Source organism: Anser cygnoides, chromosome 25, assembly GCF_040182565.1.
Source record: "Anser cygnoides isolate HZ-2024a breed goose chromosome 25, Taihu_goose_T2T_genome, whole genome shotgun sequence".
Lineage (NCBI taxonomy): Eukaryota > Metazoa > Chordata > Aves > Anseriformes > Anatidae > Anser > Anser cygnoides.
In genome coordinates, this window is record NC_089897.1 from 5,763,225 (window position 1) to 5,785,999 (window position 22,775).

At 49.5% G+C, this 22,775-nt stretch overlaps 3 protein-coding genes across 7 annotated transcripts; 1 reads left to right on the forward strand and 2 right to left on the reverse strand.

Moving 5' to 3' along the window:
- The first annotated feature begins 1,396 nt into the window (after nucleotides 1-1,396).
- GUCA1B (guanylate cyclase activator 1B) lies at nucleotides 1,397-8,974 on the forward strand. 2 transcript variants are annotated; one of them, XM_013189566.3, is made up of 5 exons: nucleotides 1,397-1,966; nucleotides 2,641-3,126; nucleotides 3,976-4,125; nucleotides 5,459-5,573; nucleotides 6,206-8,974. In XM_013189566.3, the coding sequence occupies exons 2-5, from the start codon at nucleotides 2,923-2,925 to the stop codon at nucleotides 6,331-6,333; spliced, it is 597 nt and encodes a 198-aa protein (XP_013045020.1). In that variant the 5' UTR covers nucleotides 1,397-1,966; nucleotides 2,641-2,922; the 3' UTR covers nucleotides 6,334-8,974. The 2 variants fall into 2 exon arrangements, with proteins under 2 accessions (XP_013045020.1, XP_013045019.1); XM_013189565.3 differs by having other exon boundaries at nucleotides 2,685-3,126.
- A 1,695-nt stretch (nucleotides 8,975-10,669) lies between these two features.
- On the reverse strand, nucleotides 10,670-15,573 carry GUCA1A (guanylate cyclase activator 1A). The gene is made up of 4 exons (XM_013189574.3): nucleotides 15,376-15,573; nucleotides 13,427-13,576; nucleotides 12,762-12,852; nucleotides 10,670-12,390 (listed from the first exon to the last, which is right to left on the reverse strand). The coding sequence occupies exons 1-4, from the start codon at nucleotides 15,571-15,573 to the stop codon at nucleotides 12,230-12,232; spliced, it is 600 nt and encodes a 199-aa protein (XP_013045028.1). The 3' UTR covers nucleotides 10,670-12,229.
- Nucleotides 15,574-17,628: 2,055 nt separating this feature from the next.
- Nucleotides 17,629-21,387, reverse strand: CIMIP3 (ciliary microtubule inner protein 3). Of its 4 annotated transcripts, none has more exons than XM_066983040.1 (2): nucleotides 20,837-21,387; nucleotides 17,629-18,034 (listed from the first exon to the last, which is right to left on the reverse strand). In XM_066983040.1, the coding sequence occupies exon 2, from the start codon at nucleotides 18,032-18,034 to the stop codon at nucleotides 17,657-17,659; it is 378 nt and encodes a 125-aa protein (XP_066839141.1). In that variant the 5' UTR covers nucleotides 20,837-21,387; the 3' UTR covers nucleotides 17,629-17,656. The 4 variants fall into 4 exon arrangements, with proteins under 4 accessions (XP_066839141.1, XP_047926963.1, XP_047926962.1 ...); XM_048071006.1 differs by lacking the exon at nucleotides 20,837-21,387 and adding an exon at nucleotides 20,510-20,659; XM_048071005.2 differs by lacking the exon at nucleotides 20,837-21,387 and adding an exon at nucleotides 20,507-20,640.
- Between the last annotated feature and the right edge of the window lie 1,388 nt (nucleotides 21,388-22,775).

Here is a 22,775-nt window from a genome sequence, read left to right on the forward strand (position 1 = left end):
AGCCGTTGCCGAAGCATGTGGCAGCATGTCGTGTTGGTGAGCTGACGGGAAATAAGTCGTCCCTTTTTCCATCCTCTTGGCTGGGAAACTGCAGCTTTTAAACTGTATAAGTGATAATGTAGGGATAGCTTGCTAGGCAGGACACGTAACCAGATATTACCTGTTTGCAACTAATCATCCAGTGCTCTTTGGATGTAATATTCTGTTAGTACGTATCACCTTATAAAGCATTGATCCTAACGCTCCAAGGAGCCAAATAGCACAACCTCTTTATTCTTTTTATTATTGTAAATTATCTCTGCTTACATTTACCTCTACCTGCATCTCTTTTTCAAGTCATATAGAGAACTCCTTTGATTGATAAACAATACATCATAAAGTGATGTTCCGCTGGCTAGGAGACGGCAACTCTATCAGCAGTCTGCAGACTACGCACTTAGGACAATGAGAGTGTATGCAGAGGAATTTTCATACCAGGAGCTATGGGATTTAATTTCAGTGCCAAAAACCATCAGCACTTTTATTAACATGATTGTATGTCATGATACCAGCAATAGCACCAGTTAGACTTTGTAACTCAAGTCTCTTTCAGTCCTTTGTTCCTAGCTGAAAAAGATTGTAGTCATCAAAACAAAGAGGAACCATTTTCTCTCCTGGGAACAGATCGCTGAGTTCCCATAAGGCAAAACAAAATTATGCAATGAGGCAACATAATGTCCCAGGCATGCAGAGTCTTGTTCCGTGCTCCCAGCGCTCACATTCCAGCCTGCAGCCGCGGCGCAGCAGCGCAGCACAAAATGGTGGAAGGCTCCGCACCAGTGTGCAAAACGTGCAGAGCCCTTCCTGCCTGCACCCCAGCAGAAGCACCTCCACTTCTTGAAAGCTGTTTGTCACCTGGGTAGGGAAGCTGTGACCTCACCAGTGTCAGGAAAAATGAAAAAAATATCAATTGAGGGGAAAAGCCCTTCATACAGTAAAGGCAACTGAGCACAGGGAAATGGAAAATGCAACCAAACAAATACAACAGTAACAGTAGTTGGCAAAGACTTCCTTCTAGGAGGCCTAGCTGAAACGCAAACACCAGCGGGTAGATGCAGTAAAACTTCTTGATGAGCCAGACGTCACGCTGCTCTGCAGCATACAAGTTATCTTAGATTCAGGGGCTGAAGTTTGTCTGCAGCAGTTGTAAAAGGAAGGATTAAGCTTATCGATCCTGTTGCGTTCTTCTAGGTTCAGAGAGGGAAAAACACAATTCCTCTAAGCTATCAGGTCCACAAAAAAATAATCTATTTTCATTAAAAGAGAAGAGCTTAACCTTCCTGATAATTCTCTTGGTCTTCCCTATCCATCGTTATTTCTGCTGTATAGCTTTTATCCTCTTCTTGCTTAAGACTCTTAAGTGAATCCATCCATTGCCAAGGCACACTTACATATAAAAAAGAGAAGCATAAAGTTGTGCTATGCTCCAGCAAAGCTGCATGCGTATTTTTTATATCTATATTTACACTACTATTGATAGTGTGCTTAGAGGCATAAGCAGATTCAGAGAAAGCCTTATTCCAGACATGAAATACTTCTGCAATAACACTTTTGAGATGACTGTTAACCTGTGATTTTCCAAATTAGAAACTCTTCTTTCCAAAACAAACTACTTCTAAAAAAGAACAGCTTAAATCCTGGTGGTCTTTAGCATTATTACCATGTGGAGACTATTGCTTCCCATTAGTACTACTCCAATCCTCTTAAAAGGAGAATCCTATCTACACATCAGCCTGGCTCAGGCACATTTATAGCTACAGGTCATTTCTTTCCAGCTGACACAGATAAATGGTTGGATTCGGAACACCTGGTATGATGTGGGTAAAAGCTGGTGGCTCCAGCAGGAAGGAAGAACAGAAGGTTCTGTGTTGGGAGCATGATCTTTAGTAGTAGGTGGTTCTGTACAGCCTCATACTAGGCTTCTTTGGTAAGCAAGTACACAATTAAAAGAGCCTATTGTTAGAGCTGTATTTCTGCCTAAAAGCAATAGGCAGAAGTACTTTAACAGAAAAAAGCACAAAAGAAAAGAAGCCTCAACTTTGGGTGTGTGTGCATAGAAATAAAAGCTATCTGTAACTATCAATTGAGAATTTCAATAATGAAATATGAAAAATAGACAAACAAGCACATCTGCCTCCATGTGCACTTAATTATTTTCTCTATTGTTTTGTACAGAATAAAGCCTGTAGAGCTTATTCAACTTACCTTATATGCTGGCAGTCCTATTAGCAGTTTTTCCTTATGTAAGTGGAATTGTATGCACTTATTTTTATCAGGATTTCCTCTTAGTAAGTGTTGTGTTGTTTGTTAATATGCCCTATTTCACGCATATTGGTGCATCCCCTACAAACAGGTGACATATACCTTTATTGGAGAAACTGTTAGGAAACTTGTTTACTACACTTTTTTTCTTCTTTAAGAAAAACCATAGAGAAGTGAGCAGGGTTATAGGTGATGTGTAAAGGGAAGCTCAGCTCCCAAATGAAGGTATTAATGTGCAGAAGGACCCTGAGCCTCTGGAGTCTGCTTCTAAATAGGGCACAGCCCAGAACATCTGAAGGTCTCTGTGACCCATGGGTGGGAATCTCCTAATGATCTTAGTTATTTTTATGTCTGCTACCACGTGTTATTCTTCCCTAATGAAGAGAAGCAACTCTACAATCACCAAGTGAGCGCACAGAGCTGTGGAGGTGAATGCAGCCTGTAGAAGAAGGAGGAAGAATAAATTAAAAGACAAAACATCAAATAAAGGCACAAAACAGCAAGAAGGAAGAAAAAAAAAAAGAAAGCAACTAAGTGTTAAAAGGACAATACAAGCAAAGGACTTTGGATTTTCTTTTTGTTCCCTTTTTCTTTTCTTTCCCTCGTGATTTACGGACCAAAATGGGACAGCAGTTCACCAATGCTGAAGGGGAGCAAGCAGAGATTGATGTTGCTGAATTGCAGGAATGGTATAAGAAATTTGTGGTTGAATGTCCCAGTGGGACCCTCTTCATGCATGAATTCAAGAGGTTCTTTGGGGTCCAGGATAACCGAGAAGCAGCAGAGTACATTGAAAACATGTTCAGAGCTTTTGATAAGAATGGGGTAAGTGGCAAGGAGCTTTTACATAGATTTATCACCGCCTTTTCCTTCTGTAAGCTGGAGGCCTTTTGGTGCAGTTCCCACCCTCGTTACTGTGCTTCATGAGCAAGGTAAGGGTGATGGGACTGCTAGGGCAGGAGAAGGGGAACATGCTATAGTGCTCTGTATGGACTGGGATGGGCTTATCTCATAAATCTGTATGTTAAATAAGGACAGAATACCCTTATTCAACTGTTGTGGATGGATTAAAAGGTTTAAGTTTAGGCAGTTACATTTAAGATCATCAAATAGCCAAGGCTGCTAACTGAAAAAAAAAAATATGTATATATATATATATATCTTATGATGGGAGGGGTTACAGTGGAGGAAAGTCCGACTCAGGCTTGATATACATGGAGGAAGCATGCATACGTATAAGCAGTCAGAACAGGTGGCACGTAACAAAATATTGATTTTAGATACTCAAAAGTAAAGGAATGTTGACCAATTCGGACATCCTGGTTTTGACTTGCCAGTGCCTCCGGCGCCAATCCTCCTCTGCCTCCCCATCCTCCGTGTGATCTGTATTGTCTGTCGTCTCAGGGTGTTTAAGCTTAAACTCCTCTCTGGAGTCCTGGCAGGTGCCCCCAAGCGTTGCACTGCAAGAGAGTTGTTTTGCTCTCCACTGTCATGCCTGGGGACGCCTGGGTGCAGAAAAGCACGGCTGTGCTCGCTGCTGCGCTGCTCTTCTAAAAGGCACAGAAATTACTGTCCCCAGGAGTGTCTCTTGGCAGTTTCTAATCCAGGTTTTATTAACAGATTTCTGTCAACTGTACACAGTTGTGTCATTCGGATCCTCTTCTGTTTCTTCAGGATAACACCATTGATTTTCTGGAGTATGTGGCTGCCTTGAATCTTGTTTTACGAGGAAAACTGGAACACAAGCTGAGGTGGACATTCAAAGTGTATGACAAGGATGGGAATGGCTGCATAGACAAACCTGAGCTGCTAGAAATTGTTGAGGTAAGTAGGCATTGCCTAATCAGTTATTTAAGCAATCATTCTTTGGCAACATCATGATGCATCCAGTTTTTGTGATAACTGGGTTTCAAAGCAGCTAAAGGGTAGCGATGAAGGGAAAATGCCTGACCTTGGTGAAAGGGTCAACGGTTTGGTGGAGCCTGATGGGGTGAGGGATCAACTATACCAAGAGTGGGCAGCTGTTGTGGGGTTCCTGTGTCTCTGCTCTGACTTTCCTTCCAGACCTTTTACACCAAAATTCTCTGCCCTAGGTAGTGGAAGAGGATTTCACCCCCTGCTCCTTTCAGGAGCAAGTTTTCTGCCTGAGTAGTGGGCAAGAACACAGTGGGAGGCATAAATTAGCAGAGGAATTCTATTTGTAATTATTATTTTCTGGGTTTATGTTTAGTTTTAATTAGTGACTGGGAAGGTGCGAGAGGAGGCATGTGGTTTGACAGATGGACACCAGGTACCTGGGTTTTTACTGCTATGTAACTTTAGGTAACTTAGTGACTGTACTCATCACCCCTGCGATGCGGGTGCTGTTACCCTTTCACAGCAGGGTTTGTGAATCAATGGTTATCAAATACTTCAGGATTTGGGAGAAAATGAGGAATCAAGAGACATCACCAGAGAAGTTGTATCTATGGAAAGCAAGGTCTTTAGAAAGTCAGCAGCTGGGAAAAAGCAACTAGCTTGTTACCTGCCTCACCAGGGGCAGGTGGGAGAGCATTTGGGGGAGCCAGTCTGGGGCAGGTTCAATTATAGTTTTCAGGTCAGACAGGAATTGGCCAGAGCTGTGTTAGGCCCTTGCTAATCCCCTCTCTGGGAAGTCATCAGACAAAACCCTTCAGCCTAATGAGCAGAGATAATAATGAACAGGTGGTTGTCATGTTTGGATGAGATGGGAGGAATAGATTTTAAAAAATGCCATTTTCCAGTGGCAAAGTGGAGCGGAAACCAGGGGTCAAAATGTGTGCTAATACAGGTTTGATCTTGCAGCTTGGGAAGAGCTCCCTGGGAGAGATGGCTGGGTAAACCCAGGTGTGCCTGGCCTCAGGTCTTCTCAGGCCTTAGAAAAAATCGTACTGAAAAGTTAGATTTTCCTAGCAAAAACTCTTGCCTTGTGAGGTCTGACCTGTTTGTATAAGGGAAACAGATGGGAGGCAGCAGCTTCAAGGCACAGTGCATATGAGCATAAATTTGGAGGGGGATTTTTCAAGGAGAAGATTAAAACTGCAGCCTTTACGAGACATCTACACTGCTGGTAAAATAACAAATTTCACCACTGCTCTTTTTCCAAACCTTTTTTTCTGATCTGCGATCTTCTTTTCAGTCTATCTACAAGCTGAAGAAAGTGTGTCGGTCAGAGGTGGAGGAGAGGACTCCGCTGCTCACACCGGAGGAGGTTGTGGACAGGATATTTCAGTTAGTGGATGAGAACGGGGATGGTAAGGAATTGATGTCTCAGATTGCATTCATGCATAATGAAAAGTTATCTGTGCTGGGCAGGCTAGTTTTAATTATGTTTATCAAGAAATCACTTAGGATGATCTTGTTACTCATATTAGACATGTTGGGTTTCATTCTGGTCTGTTTGTGGTCAGAATCAAGAGCAACTTGGTACAGTAGGAGGAAATAATATTATTTTAATGTAAAATACCCAGGGCTCACTATTCTGTCTGGATTTTGAGGCTGCACGGATTGTGTTCTCTGAAAGTCCCCAGTAGCCAGAGAGCAGGTCCCAGCCTGAGTAAAGCCAATGCTCCAGCCAAATCGGAGCCTGCAGGACCAGACTTGCAGTGGAGCTCCTCCTGGAGCTGCAAGTGTGAGCCAATGCAATGCTTCGTGCTAGCCAAAGGGACAGGGCAGGTGTGAATGGATTGGGTTATGGTGTGGTTATTTTTTATTTTTTTTAGCTAGCTGACCTATATAGTTTATATGGGGAAATTAAGTATAGCTTTTGTCTTATTAGAATATTACCTTCTGAAATGCAGGAGGTGGTTTTGGCTTCCTGTTGTCCTCTTGTCTTATCTGTCCTGTTCTGTCTCCCCATCTTGTGTCCTCCCCACCTCATACACAGGGCAGCTGTCCCTTGATGAGTTCATTGACGGGGCCAGGAAAGACAAGTGGGTGATGAAGATGTTGCAGATGGATGTAAACCCTGGGGGATGGATCTCGGAGCAGAGGCGGAAGAGTGCTTTGTTTTAAGAGAACCCAGTTTTGACATGACAGAAAAAGTGATGCAGACTACAGCTGTGGCTCTCTTACTCCAGGGCAGTAGTGGCTTTCCTTGTTAATGCAATCTCGGCATCCAAATGAAAACTTCAGTGGTTTAAGAAGCCGTATCTCAATCTAAAACCCGTGCGCTGCAAGGACACCTGGTACCCAGAGACTATTTTTGGCCCATGAATAAGTCTTCCTGTGTACACAACACCATGTTTGCCAGCTCTGGCTTTTGGTTACACCCCAAGGAACAAACTTCTCGTGGCTAACTGCAGTGGATCCTGGGCAGTATCTAACACTGACGACAGAATCAGGAAGTAAGAAATCCTGATGCGGTGGTACCATCTCCAGCACAGAGTAGTGCCTGCATCATTAACGTCTGCAGGTACAAACATCAAACCAAAAAGGACAACAATTGAGGTGCTCTGATGGCAGACTTAATGCAGTCAGGAAGTCTGTTCTGTAATATGTACACATGTTTAGTAGATTATACTACTAATAATGTATAATTCTTGAACGCTGATGTACCACTATCAAATGAGAAGTACATTTTGAGGTTTGTATTAGATATAAGTCAAGATTGCACACAGTAGAGGGAAATACAACGCATGGGCTGGGCAGATGGGCAGGTAACTCCTTGTGTCTCCTGCTGTGGACCAGAGTCAGCTCCTCACGCCCACTCAAATGGGTTTTTGTGTGGCTGGAAAAATGGCATTTCCACGCCAAGCAGCAGTAGGAACTGTACCTCTGAACAGCCACATCTAGAGAACAGATTTGCATGAATGTGATCTGCTTTTTGAGGCCCTGTTTTTTACTGAATCATTGTTTTGGGATAGTTTTCTCTGCTTTGCAAAGACTGAACGAGCCAGGAGTACCTCCAGGAGTTTCCCTGCAGTGGGAGAAGTTCCCTGTGGAATGAGGATGCAGGAAGAGCTGGGTTTTGCTCGGCAGTCTCACCACGATGGCAGGGCTGGTGCTGCTTTGTCAGCAGGGCTGTAGAATGAAACGAGTGACAGAAAAATCCAAGTGAGTTACTGAAGTAGTACAGTGGTTTTACACTGGACTTAATTTAGCCACGCTACAGATATAAAATTTGCGCAGCTTGTAGGTTGAGTTCTACTGTTCTTATAGCTAACCCATATACCTATATAAGTACATATATATGGAAAGAATTTGAGCTGGACTGATACTTTGGTTCACTTTCATTGGATTTATTAGATTTTTTACAAGAAAACATTCACCTGCAAAATAACGTGAGCTTTTCTGTTTTACCTATTTTCCCATGGGATCACTGGGCCAAGTCATGTCCATGAAGAGATTTGCAATCCCTTTTTTTTGTGGCCTTTAATCATGACAGTTATCTTTCGCTAGGTGATCATTTTGCTGGTTTGTGGTTTTGTCAATTTAACCAATGTTTAAATTTCAGAACGGGAGGAAGGATTCAGGGTAGGGCACAATCAGTGCTAGAGTTCAAATGCATATACATTTCCACTTCCAAATAGCCTTTCTAAGAGTTCTCTGTAAATACATTCGCTTGTGGCCTGTCTACTTATCAGAGTAGATTAGACTTCTATTTTTTTCTGCTGTTCAAAGCTCATTCAAGTCAGTAGTTTATCAGTCAAAGACCTGAAAGAAAAATCTCACTTCCAGCTAACATGAGGACCTGGAAGAAAAAATTCACTCTGCTGATTTTTTCAACTCGTGGGCCAATGCTTTCATGATAGGTACAAATCTCTAATTCCTCAAGTTCCAGCATCTCAAGCAATGTAATGCACTTCTCTTCTGCTTCTCACAATTTTTAGTTATGGAGTTGCATGCTGTAGTTTTACGTGAATGTTTTAAATTTCCATACTCTTCACCTGGTGAGACCAGGCGCTGGAGGAGCTGTCGGGCACCTCCCACACCCGCAGTCCTGTGCTGGGGTGGTAGAGGGCATCCTAACACTGAGCACTTGTGTGGTTGGTGGTAGAAATTTTGTAACAAGAATTTAATAAAGGATTATTAATTTGTTTTGTGGTATTTTTGGCTTAGAATGAAGCTGAAGGCCTGAGCGGCTACGGTTATCGTTTTAAGACTGACATAATGGATTTGAGGGAAGCGATGGGAGCTGAGTGCAGCAGCGAACCTGAGTAGGACAAACACAAGGCAGGGATGGTGATGGTATTGCATGTAGAGTAGGAAAGGAGTCTTCTGTTTAACTGCTGTGAAATGGCAGTGAGAAGCATGTGTACGATAAATATTCACCTTCTGAATGGAATTTGAAATAGTTGCTTGATGGTGCTGCCGAGAGAGGGCGCCTGTTTTGCCCCTGCCAGGACTGAAACAGGAACTGCGAAGAGTTTCGGGCTCACAGTGAAGCGCTGGGCTCAGGTGCAGGAGGCCTGGGCAGACACGAGGCAGCAGCGGTGCCCACGGGCATAACCCTTGTGTTAGAGCTGGCTTAACCCAGTGGAAAATCTCTTACCAATCTTGTGATCTTTTGTGGAGAAATCACAAGGTGCTTTAGTCTTAGTCCTCTTTTTAAATCCACAGGTATAAATGCTTTGATCTCCTCCCAAACCCAACTCGACACTCACATCAAGGTACTGAAGCCAGACATTCTGCGTAATCCATTTTCCAGACTCTCAGCCCAGCAAGAATTGGATTTGACTGATCGGATTTCTTGTTGGTCTAAACAGGGAAATGGGATGGCTCGGAAAGGGCAAATGCCACCTGATTTTCTGAGCTTCTTGCCACCTGCACTGATGTTTGATGTACCCAAGGCTGGGGAGGACTGGAGGTGAAATAATTGGGTTAGGAAGCTGAAGATGAGGCTGCTGCTGAAGGGGGCTGGCTGCGAGGGTCCGGGAGCAGAGGAGGCAGGGCATCCTAGAGCGCTCAGGAAGGGGCATTGCCAGGGAAGGTGCTGGGCACAGTCCTGGGCAGCAGCAATAATGAGGCCGAGGAGGAAGGAGGATAATTACCTCGCTGTGCTTAGCCATACTCTTTATTTGTCTGACCTTGGTATCCTGCAAGGGAAGGTTCACCTGTGGGTAGCTGGGTTTGGTGGCTGCCCAGAGGAAGGGTTTGTGTCCAGGTCATCCCCAAAGCACCTGCGTGCAGCTTCCCCTTGACAGTGCTGTGTTAGAAACCAGAGCGGCCGTGCCAGGACGTCCGCGGCCCGGTGCTGCTCACCCTGGTGGCTTCTTGTGGCTGACTTCTTGTACCTGGTCATTTTCTCACCACACCTGTGCTGAGCTCCAGCTGTACGAGAGAATTACTCACTTCTTTGCTTCCTCTTCCTCTTCAAACCGAAGTGCATCTCAGAAGTTTAGAGTCTCAGATGCATTACCCTTAAAGGCTTCATACCTAAGGTAATCTAATGGTATTCTGTGATGCGATGCATGGCATGGGAACGTTGGGGCTGTGCTGTAGGGCACGCAGGACGTCCTTTATCTCAGCGGTGGCTTCAGGCAGGGGGCACTGCGGGGACGGTGTGGTGCCAGTCTGGGGCCAGGGGCTCAGCAGCCTGCCTGCCTCCAGTGCTCCGCGAGGCTGAGCCTTCTGCAGCCCTTGCCAAGTAGACATCTAAACCCCAGAGATAACTGCGTGCTGCTGCTGCAAATCACTCGCTGAGCGGCTCTGGTGTAGCTGCAACTCCTAACAGCTGGGCTCCCAGTGCAGTCCCTGCAAACCGGGGGCAGAGCTGGGCCCTGGCCTCAGACCTCCTGTGCAGCCTCCCGGGCATCGTCCATTGCCCCTCAATGCCCACTCCCCAAAATCACCACTCCTGCGCTCACCAGTGGCAGTCACTGAGTGAGTAATACTCTTGTGGCTGGCAGCTGAACAGCCACCACCATTTTGAAATAAATTCATTAGGCATGATTAGGGCAGAGAGAGTCACAATATTACTTTTTAATTATTTTTAATTTGCTTTCTTTGAGGCTGAAAAAACATCCTTTTGAGAGAGACGCTGAGGTCTGCAAGGTGTCTGGCCAGTCGGCTACTCCGAGGCAGCCCTTTTAGAATAACTTTGTTTTTAGGAGTTCCCATTAAACAGAAATTAGGCTTGTTGGGGCCTCTTACAGCTTCTTGGGAATGCAGAGGAGAGGGAGGCTGAAGGAGGAGCTGCTGGTGGGGCTCTCTTTCCCTCTGGGCAGAGGACAAGGGCAGGACGGAGCTGTCTTGCAAAAGAACTCTGTAAATGGAGCCAAAACAAAGGTCTCTGCCCTTGCATCAGAGAGTTAATCTGTTCTGCTGGAAGTAGCATGATTGGTTGAAAGAAAGAAAAAGCACAACCTGAAATAATCTTGTAAAATATCTTTATTAATTCACTATAAGATCGGAAGTACAAAAGCTTCCAGGTAAACTGCTGTCAAATGAAAAAAGATGCACAGGAAAATGTTGCTTACAAACTGCAAGCATCCAGTGATAAACAACACGTCATTCAGCTGGGCAAGAGCTCCTTCCTGGTGCCCCGTGTTGCCTCACCACGCCTGAAACCAGGTCCCACCAGATGAGGAAACTCCTCGCCAGCAGCCAGGTCCTGGGCGCAGCCCCGCCGGTGGCACGGGGCGATCGGCACCGAGTGCGAGGCTGCTGCCCCCAGGGGGCTACAGTGAGGGGTGAGAGGGTTTGTTCCTGGGGGTCAGTGCTCGAGCCCTCAGCATCATAGGGGTGCTGGTACTCGCCTGCTCCCGTGTGCTCGGGTATTTGTGGGTGCTCATGGTGTGGACACCACGCCCAACGCATCTCTACCAGCACCGTCTGAGCTGCTCGGAGATGACTCACTCCCTTTGTAGGTAAAAACACAGCATGCTCGAGGGTGCCACAGAGCATAACCTGCACGAGACTTTGTTTGTCGTACAAGTGATAAGACATGCAGGAATATTCCTACAAACGCCTGTGAAACCAGTCCCTCTCAGGTCACTGCCACTGCAGCCCTTCCAGGTATTTCAGGGAGTAGCAAACCCTTAAAGTTCAGATAGTTGTTTTAAAGAAAAAAAAAAAAAAAAAAAGGCACCATTCTCTGTTTTAATGCTTTAAAACAAAGAAAAGCTGCTGCATTCACCACTCTCCTTTTTCTAGCGATAGATGTTTTTATCTTATAATATCACTAATGATTGCTAACATAATGATAACAAACCAAAGAACGAGTGACCAAAACCACTGGTCTCATTTGCTCTGGGGGAAAGCATTGAGGATGCTCTGGAAATGTTTATGGAAAGAGAAGGTTCAGATCTGCTTTCTAGGCCTCGTACATTCTACTACCCTGCTTTTAGAGGGGATGCTCACCTCTGCAGAGGGCCAGCTCAGGTCTCTGCAGGCAGATGCACCCTGTTTCACCGCACCACGTCTGCGCCCCAGGGAGGTCCCCATGCAGGAGCAGACCCCTTGTGCTAGCTGAGCTCTGTGTGTCAAGACGGACATGTTATGTGGATGCTGGCATTGGCCACGAGCTCGGTGTGAGTTTTGTCTGCCCTATTGGTAGTTTAATGCACTGCGTGTTCTGGTTCTCCCTCCCCAGGGAGGGGAGGCTCTGCACGACTACACAGCAGCAACATTCAGAGGCACCCAAATAGCGGCGGGTGCTGGCGGCCCCACAGTGGCTGCGTGTTTCCAGCACCGCAGCTCCCCCTCCTCACCCAGCCCGTCCTGCTGCGGGGTGAACACGACTGTGCTCAGGAAGGGATGGCCCAGTCGGTGCCCGGCGTGCCCTGGGTCCTGCCCAGCCCTCTGCCACAGGAGCGATGCCTTCACGGGGACGCCGGTCCTGTGCTAGCGGGATGCTCTAACGCCTCGTCACGCTGGCGCTGGGGCAGCTCCCCGGCTCCTGCAGTCACAACCTATTTTGTTTCAGTAATGTGAGGGGAGAAAAGATAGAGGGAACATGTCCTGGAGCCTACTGGGCATCCTCCTCCGCCTCCTCCGAGGCGTGCGGGTTCTTCCCATCGTTCTGGATCAACTTGACGATGTGCGTCAGGTCCAGGCTGCGGGTGAGGATGTCGAGCAGCACTTCGTCCTTTTGTACACCCTCCATGAACTCCTCCAGCGAGAGCTCACCTACGAAAGCATGGTCAGAAAAGGCTCATCGGGCCCTGCAGCCTTCAGCCTCCACCTGCAGCCTCTAAGCCAGCCCAGAGGAGCTACGGGTATGGGATGAATAATGAGGCCCTCCGTGAGTACCATACAGCCCAAACCCACTGCAGCTAAATTCTGCCCAGACCCCACACCGCCAGCCCAGAGGGGCAGTCGGCAGCGTGCCCCCAGGGCCGATGGTGATGTGGAAGGGGGGCGGGAGGTAAACCTTGGCAGAGAGCCTGATGTCCTGCTACCTGGGGACATCCAGCTTCCAGATCTGCTCTGGCAGACCAGACTGCAGGGAAGGAGGAAGGTGAGGGCAGTATTTGGCATTGCATAAGGAAGTTCCTCACCATCTCCGTTTATATCGATTTTATCAAACACCATGTTTGTGAATTCCTCAGCTGTCATTGTATCGTTGCACCGGTTGATAGCTCGGATGGCCTGCAGGGAAAGGAGGTCACACGGAACAAGTAATGAACATTGTCCATATTTATGTATCTATCGGTACAAGTGGCTAAGTGGTCTGCCATGAGAGGCCAAACTTTTTTCAGACTTTTATGTTCTGAAAGGAACAAATGATTCCTTTCTAAAAAAACCCTAGAGATTAAAATCACTTTAAATTGCAGTCAATGCATTAAAAGATTAAGTGGGCACACTGGGATAAGCTAGGAGCTGTTCACCTCTGCAAATCCTTAGATTAAATTCGGATGCTTATCTCAGCCTGGGTTTCAGTGGATGCGGTGGAACAACCTGCCATCAGAAGGCAAGGGCTCGCTGCGTGCCGGCGCGTGCAGGTGCCGTGGGGAGGTGTGGGGCAGCGAGGCCGAGACAGGTCCGGCGAGGGCGGCCGGTCTGCTGGGGAACTGGCAGAAGACGAGCAGGAGGTTTGGCCAGTGCCTACTAATTTACCAGGGAGGTGTCTTTTGGGTTGGAATATTCTTTTTACAGCCTTTCTGTCTACGTGTGTCTAATAACCATCGTCTGTGGAAGAAAGAGAAAAGCTGAGCCCACTCACTTTGATGATGTTCAGCAGTTCTCCCCGGTCAATGCAGCCGTTCCCGTCTACATCGTAGAGCTTGAAATACCATCGCAGCTTCTGATCCACCTTCCCTTTCAGAACCAAGCTCAGGGCTGCCACATACTCCATAAAATCTATGTATCCGTCCTGAGAGCAGAAGGTGAGAAGCTGGGTGAGATTCAGAGCTGGGCAGGGACGTTGCCTGTCACTTCTGGCAGTCCCCGCGGGGCAGCTTCAGCACGTGGCCACCCCTCAAGGGAGCAGCACAGGGAGCACAGCAGAGGCACGGGGTGGGGGTCCCCTGCCAGCTAATACCAATTCCCACACGGAGAGGGCTCCGTTTTAACCCGTGCAGAGCCACTGTGTGCTGATAATGAACGAACACAACAAACTCAACTCGATGTGTGCTCCTGGCTTGGGGACTAACAACATGGAAAGTTCCCCTGTGCTAAAGGAATCTCCTTATGCAAAGCAGCGGTAATTCAGAGGTCAAAGAAGAATATGCTTACGCAGATGAGCCCTGATGGATTACCTAATGTTTCACACTTAAACACTTTTCTGCTGCAAAGGAGGCCTCGCTTGCAAACCTCCATGAGAGAAGCGAACCCAGGAAGCACCCAACACCTTGCTGACATCTTGGCACAGGAAGGCCCTACTCCTTCCCTGGGCCATTTGTGCATCTGGTCCACACTTGATCACATCAAAACACAAAGTTTTATCTCTGACTTTCTCTGAGGAGAGTTTGCCCTCCACCGACTCACTCCGTGGTGGTGGGGATGTTCAGGAGGGTCTCCAGCCCAGGTTGCAGTACCAGTGCAAGGCTGGCCTGGGGCGAGCACCTGTGCCACCAGCCTGCTTCCACGTGCTGCCCGGTGACATTCATCACTTCTAGGAAGTGTGCTGAAATGCATGGTGCCTGCACTGCAGGGCAATTCGATAGCACGTACTGTTGATTTTGGTACCATATATTTTGCACTGAAAGCGCTTCAGTGAAAAATGGTACCTGCCACAAAACCATGGGAAGACTTCTGGAGAGAATAAGGCAGCGTTTTGTCAATGAACAAAGCCACGGACTGCCCCCTGGGGCCAATTCCAGAAGAAATCTGCTCTGCTCCACTGCTGCAAGATCAGGATTAGGAGCAAATCACTGCTGAGCCCCTTTCCAGCCAGGATTTCCTGAGCATCAATTCCTTTTCCAGGCACACATTCAAACACCAGGCAGTGAGCAAGGCAAAGCCCTAGGCACAAGCAAAACCACCTGAAGGATTTACAGCCTAAATTGTATTATTTTCAGCGGGATTAAGTCCATGAAGCCATCAGACATACTCCTCATCTCACAGGAGATCCTGCACTGCTTGGGCACTCCGACAGCACTACATGCAAACCTCTGCTGGGAATGGCAGCACATATAAAATCAGCGAAACTGCAATCCATTTGTAATTTAAAACAATAGGAAAACAAATCCAGTCTGTTCTGCAAACCATAGCCCATGCCATGCTGGGCGCTCAGGAGCTGGTTGTTTCTGCAGGAGGACAGCATGTGTTCTCATATGAGAACTTTTTGGTTCCTCTCCACCACAACATTAGGTATTTAGGGATTTATTTATTTGTATACTTAAGGGCACTTCATTTTAAAGGGATCACAGCCTGCCAGATAAAACCCCACAGTTCTGAGCATTTAAAATTAAAAGGGAAATATCAATCCGTGGCAAGTCTCTTCTTCCAGAACAGTCACCAGGTGAGGAATTTCTGTTGACAGGTGTCTTATACCCATTTTTTCACATTACCGAGCTTATTTTAAAATTTATGAGGCAGTAGCGAATCAGACCACACATTTTTAGAGGCACATTTATACCTGCTTACACCCAAATACTACACTTGCGATCTCACACACAGAGCAGAGCACAGCCAATCTGCAGCAGGTCGAGTGGGAAGGACAATATTTACCTTATTAAAGTCAAACGTCTCAAACATTTGCTCAACGTATTTGTTCGCTGATGGACTCAGGTTTTTCAAGCCAAAAAACTGTTTGAACTCGTAGAGGGTGAGCTGGCCTGAAGGACACTCCGTCATGAACTTCTTGTACCACTGGTGGCACTCGGTAGCGCTCAGCTCCTCCACGGCTTTCCCGTCCATATTCCCCATCTCCGCACCAAGCGCCGGTCACTTTGCAGCCAAAACGGAAAATTTGTGGATGTTTGCTGAAGTTCTGGGAGCTTTCCTTTAAATTCTGCTTCTTGCCTTTAAAGTCCAAGCACCCCCAATATTGCAGGGATCACAGTGTCAGAAAAAACAGCTGCCTTGTGCACTGACTGCTGCGATTCAGTGCTGGCGGTGATGCACGCAGGGGTCCTCTCTCTGCCCAGGCAAATTTAAAAGCACAAAACCCAAAGAGCACAGAAAAGCAGACCGGAGGGTGACATTTAAGTACCCAGCAAATCCTTCCTCGGCCAATGAGGAGCAGGGTGGGGATGGGCACCTACTGGGAGCATTAAGTGTTCGGGGTTAAAATAGAAAGGAGGTAAAATGGGAAAGTCTTGCAGATTACAGGCCCAGCAGAAGATTAGGAGGGCGGAATTTGCTCCTTGAGAGTGTAATCTCCTAATCCACTTCATTTACAATTTTGTGTGGGCTCATGTGAGCAACAACTTTTGTACCAAAATCAGTGTAAGAAAAAACTCAGAGGTCCCCGTGCTGTTACTGTCTTCTTGGTCTCCCTTAGTCCTACTCTGCTGGAGGATTTCCAGGTAAGAAATCAAAGTGAAATTCAGGAAGGGGAGAAGTGTCACTTCAGCTCCTATAACGGAGCTGAATAGGGTAAATTTGGTGTGCTCAGACAACACAGAAACACAGGTAACTGCATGGCAAAGCTGTAAGAGCTTTAAAGGCAGCCAGCAGGTGCTGTGACTGGAAGGCCCCTGCACCGCATTGCTGAGCGCCCTGTGCTCACCCTCCTGTCCTGTGCTTTGGGCTTCCTCCCGCTGATCAGCCCCATACACAGCTCCCGGTGGGTTTCCAGCACTCAGACAGCTTCCGCGAGGTTGAACGCGGCTGTGATTTCCATTTATGATGAATTAACATGAAAAGCTCTCAATGTTAAGTATGAACAAAACCAGTGCTGGTTTTACTCTGAAGCACATCAGTCAGGGGAGGACTGGGAGATAAAAAAGCATATCCTAAGAAAGCAACATGGGCCAGACCTTCCACGAGTACAGAAATCAGTGTAACTGCCGGGTTTCTACCTGCAGAGAGTCCATCCTGTAGCACTTTTATTTTAGACCTGACGTGCTTAAGACAAAAGACCAACTTGTATGTGTTGCAGAGCTTGGTATCACTTCTGCTCCGAAGTAAATTAGGAATAACGCTGCTAAAGTAGGTGGCATTGCATAAGCATAAAAGAGTAATGAAAAAGGAATTAGATGAGGAGTGCTAATTGGATGTACTAATCCTGCAGTCGATGGCGGCGGCCGGCTCAGCTCCCCGCTGCACACAGCGGCTGCGAGCAGCGGGAGCCCCCGGCAGCGCCCCGGGCACGGACCTGGGCAGGGACCCTGCTGGAACGGCCCGTTCAGAAACACGGGGGGCTCCCAATGTTTGGGTGCTCATTAATAGCAGAAAGGTGGCGTGTTAAGGGTGGATACGAGCTCACCAAGTGTTCCCAGCAGCATTTGCTAACAGTGTGCCCAGTTCTCCAGGCCGGGCCATGTGGAAGCAGGGACGCCTCACGCTGCCTCCCGCAGAGAGCTGCAGCAGCGCCCGGCTGCGTTTCTGCTCCAGGGGCATCTCCTGTCTGAGCAGTGCAAATGAAATGTGCCTTCCCCGTCACTAAGAGCAATACTTTGCCTGTGTCTAGGAAGCCTCACAGTAGAAGGCGTCTTGTCAGGGGAGGAGCAGAATTGAGGCTCGGCCAGAGAAGTGGTGAAACCTCCCCAGGTTTCGCAGCCTGTGCTAAGGCCAGGACAGAGGCAGATGAGCCTTGCTGGGTGATGATTCCTGCAAAGCCATGCACTGTTGACACCCCGTGCCTCTGTTTAAATAGTTGGCAATAAATGACAAGACAAGTTGGACCGGGTGTTAGGACAAAATCCGCCCTGTGTGGGGTGCAAAGCTGTGACCTCGCCGCCTGGCCCCTGACTCAGTGGTCACTGCGGGGCGGGCTCAGGTGCTCGGGCGGGAAGCTGGAGCCACACCGCTTGCTGCTTTCATTGCGTGGCTTTATTGCTTTGGACTATGGCTTTGTGTTGAAGACAGGTCTCCATTTCACAATGTTGGCGCTCGGGACATCTATCACCTTCCTGGTGTGATCGGTGTCATGGCGATAGAGGTACCCACAGGTCGGCCGCTGCGCGGTGTAGAAGGGCCTGTACGAGTTGGAGCAGCTTGGCGTGTAGAAGAGAAACTTGAAGGAGTCAGGCTCACGGCCCCCAAAATGGGCAACAAAGGGAACAAAGCGAGAGGCCAACGGCTGGTCCTTGCGGTGATGTGCTGGGGACAGCTGCCTCTTCGGGGCAGGAGGGGTACCACAGGCATCTTGCGTCGCTTTAGTCTTCTCCATCTCCTTTGGTCTCTTGTGGTCTTTGCCAGGGGCTGCTTGTTTTTTAGTCATCTGTGGAGAAGAAATGTCAGACAAACACATTGTACCTGCCCCTACACTGCCTTCCTCCTTCAGTGCTTAGCACCCCAACATGAGAGTTGTGTGCCAGTGGCCAAAAGTCTTACTGAAAATAAACCAAAGCATGCTGAGGCGCTTGGGCTCATCCTCCCACCGCTTTGGGGAGATACTGCTTTTTCCTTCGATATTTGTCACAGCGGAGCTCTGGTCCCAGATCAGGGTCTCATTTATAATACCTACAAATAATGGTAAAACAGGCTCCCTCCACAGCCATATAAATCTTCCCCAAACAGCAGCCATGGCAAACCAGGCATGACAATGGTTTAACCAGCCTGCAGCAGGAGGTGCACTGGGGCGTGCGAGCGACGGCAGCCGGCAGCGCCGTCCTTTGCGGGCACGGCCGGGCACAGCAGCTACCTAACGCCTTCCCTGCCTCCTGCTTCCATGTTGACTGCTCTGGGCATATCTCTAAGTGGCTATTTTTCCCCACAAAAGTGAAGGGAAAAATATGATTTTTGAATCTAGTGAGGCAAGCTCATCCTTGCAGTCAGCTGGGCCCCATTTCTGAAGCCCTGGAGCGAGATGAGCATCACCACGGGTACGCACAGCGCGGGGGGCCAAGGGCCACAGAAACAGCCCATTTTGGCTTTATGCTTGCAAGAACCCTTTGCTAGAGGACGTGGTGTGGACGTGTGCCCAAAAACATGTGGCCCTGCCTTGTGCCCCTTGGCTACTCCCAGGCGATGCTCGGCCGCGGGAGTATTTTTGCTCTGGTTATTTAACCATGACTCAGTTATCTTGTTTCCATTGATGACACCTCTGTGCCAATGGAAACTGGCTCTTCCCCCAGCAATTATCCTATTTACTCCCGGGTGTCCTGAATAAACCCTTTGCTGACTGGCTTTATTTTTAACCATGTAAAGAGGTTTCCTAGTTTCCGTGATGCCATGGCTTACTTGGTGCTCTATTTTGGTTCTGGGCAGCTGGCTCTGAACAACAGCTGCTAAACCTATTATGAGGGGTACACCAGTGAATCATTTATAGAAATCTCCTTAACAGCCTTGGAGGGAAACGATGAGATTCCCCCAGGTTTATCGCCTCTTTTTGTCTCTCATTTCCCAGAGGCAGCCACCTGCCAGGTGCCTGGAAGCATGTCCATGGCTGGGGCTCAGGGCGTGATGGCTCAGCAGTCACGGCAGCAAGGAAAGGCCGGGGCTTCCAGCACTTCCCCCGGAGGGCAAAATGCTGTGGGCTGAGTCCCGAAGGCCTGAGAGCAGACCTCGCATCACTACCTCCATGTCAGCATGGTTTGTGAATCCCTGCTCTCAGCACACGTTGATTTGCTTCAGACCCGATTATATCCGCGCACACGCATGATTACAGGCTATTGCTTTACTCGCTTTGACAGATAAGAGGCAAGTACGCACACGACCCTGCTGCTGCAACTGCATCCGCCCAGCAGGGAGGCATTAACGTTATTAAGGTAGTGCATCTGGGGTGTGTAGGTGAGGCCCTGGTTGCTTTGAAAACCTAACTGCTAAGTCACGTAGATGCCTTCGGACGCGTGAGCCTTGCCCGTGCTCTGCGGTGCCGGGCCGTGGCAGGAGAAGCTCCGTGCCGGGCGGGCTGAGCTTTGGGCTTTGCTCTTGCCCCCGGGTTCTCCTGCCTGGGGCTTCCCGCTCACCCCGTGGGGCAGTCGAGGTTGGCAGCGTCCCTGCATGAGGGCACCTGCTTACGTGGTCCTTGTTGAGGGGAAACACCAGCTCAACGTCCACATCCCTATTTATGGCACTGGGAGCTGGGATTAAGAGTCCCATGTAATCCTATTGCATTCGGCCATGCATTTAGATCTCCAATCCCTCCCAAATTGTCCGCTGTCTCCCAGAGAAGATCCGCACAGGTGGGGTCACAGGGGCCAGGCTGACTTTAGTCGACAGGAGAGCAGGAAGGGCTCAGACGTCTGCCCCAGCTGAGCCAGGGTTCCCCTGGGGGCTACCCCGTTGCTCCCCCTCCCCGCTCTGCCCAGCCTTTAGCCCCGGCTCCGGCAGCTCATCACCGTCCTACATGGGGACTGCGGCGAGCTCGTCGCCAGTGCCTCCCTGTGAGCCCTCGGTGCCCGCAGGATGAAGCTGTCCAAGCGCAGTGCAGCACCCGGGCACCACCAGGTCCTGCCAGCAAAACCCTCCCGGGGCCATGCTCTGGGGTGACGCCGTGTCCTGCTGCCCAGGCCATGCTCCCACTGGCACCACTCACTCCTTGACACGCAGGGACAAATCCCACCCCGCCAGGGCAGAATCCCCTGGCCACCCCAGCCCCTGGGCATCGCTGCAGTGGGGTCGCCAGCCCAATCGTCCCCCCTCAGGACCCTTTTGCCCCGGTCACCCTCAGGACAAGGGCTTCCCAGCCCCCTGTGCCACAGGAAGGGGGCACCGTGCATCCCTCCTGCAAACCACGAGCTGGGGCTGCCACCTGCGAGGACGTCTTCCCAGCGGGGACCCCAGTGTGCAGGGACATCTGGGACAGAGGCTGGAGACGGCGGAGCTGCTGAGGACTGTGCTGGCCACAAGGGCCTCTGGGGCCACCAGGGCCATTGTGACCACTGTGGTGTCACCGGGGTGGTGGTTCCCGGGCAAGGGGTGCCCAGGCTGAGCAGGGTGCGGAGGTGCAGAGGATCACGGGGGCTTGGCCACGGGATTTGGGACGGTGCCTGCCACTGCTCCCGTCCAGCCGTGGACTGCTCTGCTGGTCCTGAAATGTGCTCTGCTGCCACCAAAACATGACCCTGGTGGCACGGACCTGCTGTCCCTAGAGACACGAGCTGTTTCTCCGCGTGGGCTCCTCCTCCCGCCTCCTCCCTCCCTGCTTCAGGGCCTGGCAGGGGAGCCTCGCTGCACCAGCACCTCGCACCCCTGCGAAGGCGGCACGGGGAGATCTGCATCTGCAGGGCGCAGCTCCACGCGCTGATGCAAAGGCAGATTGTTCCGGGGTGTTTGCCCGTGTGAGGATCAAAGACAGCCCCACGCTGCGGTGTGTTACGTCACAGCAGTGCTCACAAGGCTGTTTCTGTGCCACAAAATCAGCTGTAAAGGGCAAACGCTGTGGAAATGGCTGAGCAGGAGCACAGCTGTGTGCAGGGAGCGTGGAATGAACGTTGAGGCGTTCTGCAGGAGGGTGAAGCACACAAAGGGGACGGTCTGTGTTTATTAACGGGAGGCCGAGGATAAAGAGCAAAATTTTCCACTTGGAACAAATGTAAGGGAGTGTGCATGAGCACTTGCAGACTTGTTTAGCTGCTTGTGTTCACTGGGATAATAAATGCACTCCAGAACACCCATCCCTTCATGTTGTGAGGAGTATGTTTTGTGATGCTCCCCACCCGCGTGAGGCACAGGTATGGTCACTGCCCCCGAGCTCACAGGTGCTGCTCTGGAGCCCCCTCCTCTGCTCTGCTCTGCAGCAGAGATGTGCCAGAGACCAGTGCCGGGCACTTTCTCAGCCCGAATTTTGCCATTTGACTTCCCCAGCACTTGCACCTTTTGCTCACCCACCTTAGTATTCACATGGCCCCCATCTCTGGGGTGCAGGAATGTCCCGGTAGCGACGCCAGGGAGCTGAACCATCCTTTCCCACTACCGCACAGCCCCTTTGAGGCCTCTGCAGTGCAGCGACATTTTGTGGAACAGCTTTGTGCAGAGGCCCAGGCTTTCTCATTCCACACAGCTTTATTGGCTTCTCTTCTTAGAACAGTTCCTCTTCCCCTTCCCCTTTTCCTTGACTTTCTTTGTCTCTCTGTATACCCTGCTCAGTTTGTTCAGTCAAGGATTGTAAATATCAGCCAGCACGTGTGCCCTGCGTATCTTGCAGAGATATTGTGTTCTTTGCTCGTAACATACAAGCCTTTCTTTTTGCCCATCGGCAGGTGGAATAAAACTGCTCTTTCCGGTACTGTGTGGCTCCTTCATCCCATCTGGTTTCTGCTTTCAAGAGGTGCCAAGGAATCTGCTTTAAATGTCTGGGGCTCCTGTGGGGAGCTGGCCGGGCTCTCTCCAGCACCGCGCTCCCAGAAGGAAAGTTTCACAGTCTCCATCCCACTACCACCCGCATCTGCGGGCAGGGCTGTGCTTTTAGCTGGGATCCTGGCTAAAACACGACTGCAGGGCCCCCGGCCACGCTGCGGTGCTCAGGGAGTGCAGGAGCTGTGCTCGCGTGGATGTTTGCAGGTCGTTTCCGTTCCCTGCCTCGGCTTAAGCAGCAGTTAGGCTAACTGTCAGCAAGGGTGCGAGCCCCACTAATTACAGGCGACTCCCGGCCCGGAGCCGTCCCGGCGGCAGCACCTGCAGGGAGGGTGCGGGCTGCCCCCAGCTCCCAGCACGGCCGGTCCGGCTGGGTCCCAGCAGGACCTCCGGGGTGGCATCACCCCGAGCTGCAGCCACAGGGTCCACGTGGTCGGCGTTCCAGCTCCCCTTCCCTTCCCCGTTTGCCCGTCACGTTAATTCGCTTCACTCGGGCGCTGCCTGTCTGTGACGTGATCGGGTTTCCCTTTCGCAACGCCGCAGCAGTACGCGCCTGTTGGTGTTCCCAGGCGCCTCGTGGCTAGAAAAGATTGTGAGAAGCGTGATTTCAAAACGTGATTAAATGAGAAATGTTTGTCACTGAAAAAGAAACTACATCATTTTGACCCTCAAAATATAGCGGAGGTAGAAATAAACATAAGGCAGGAGGACCTTACCCTAAA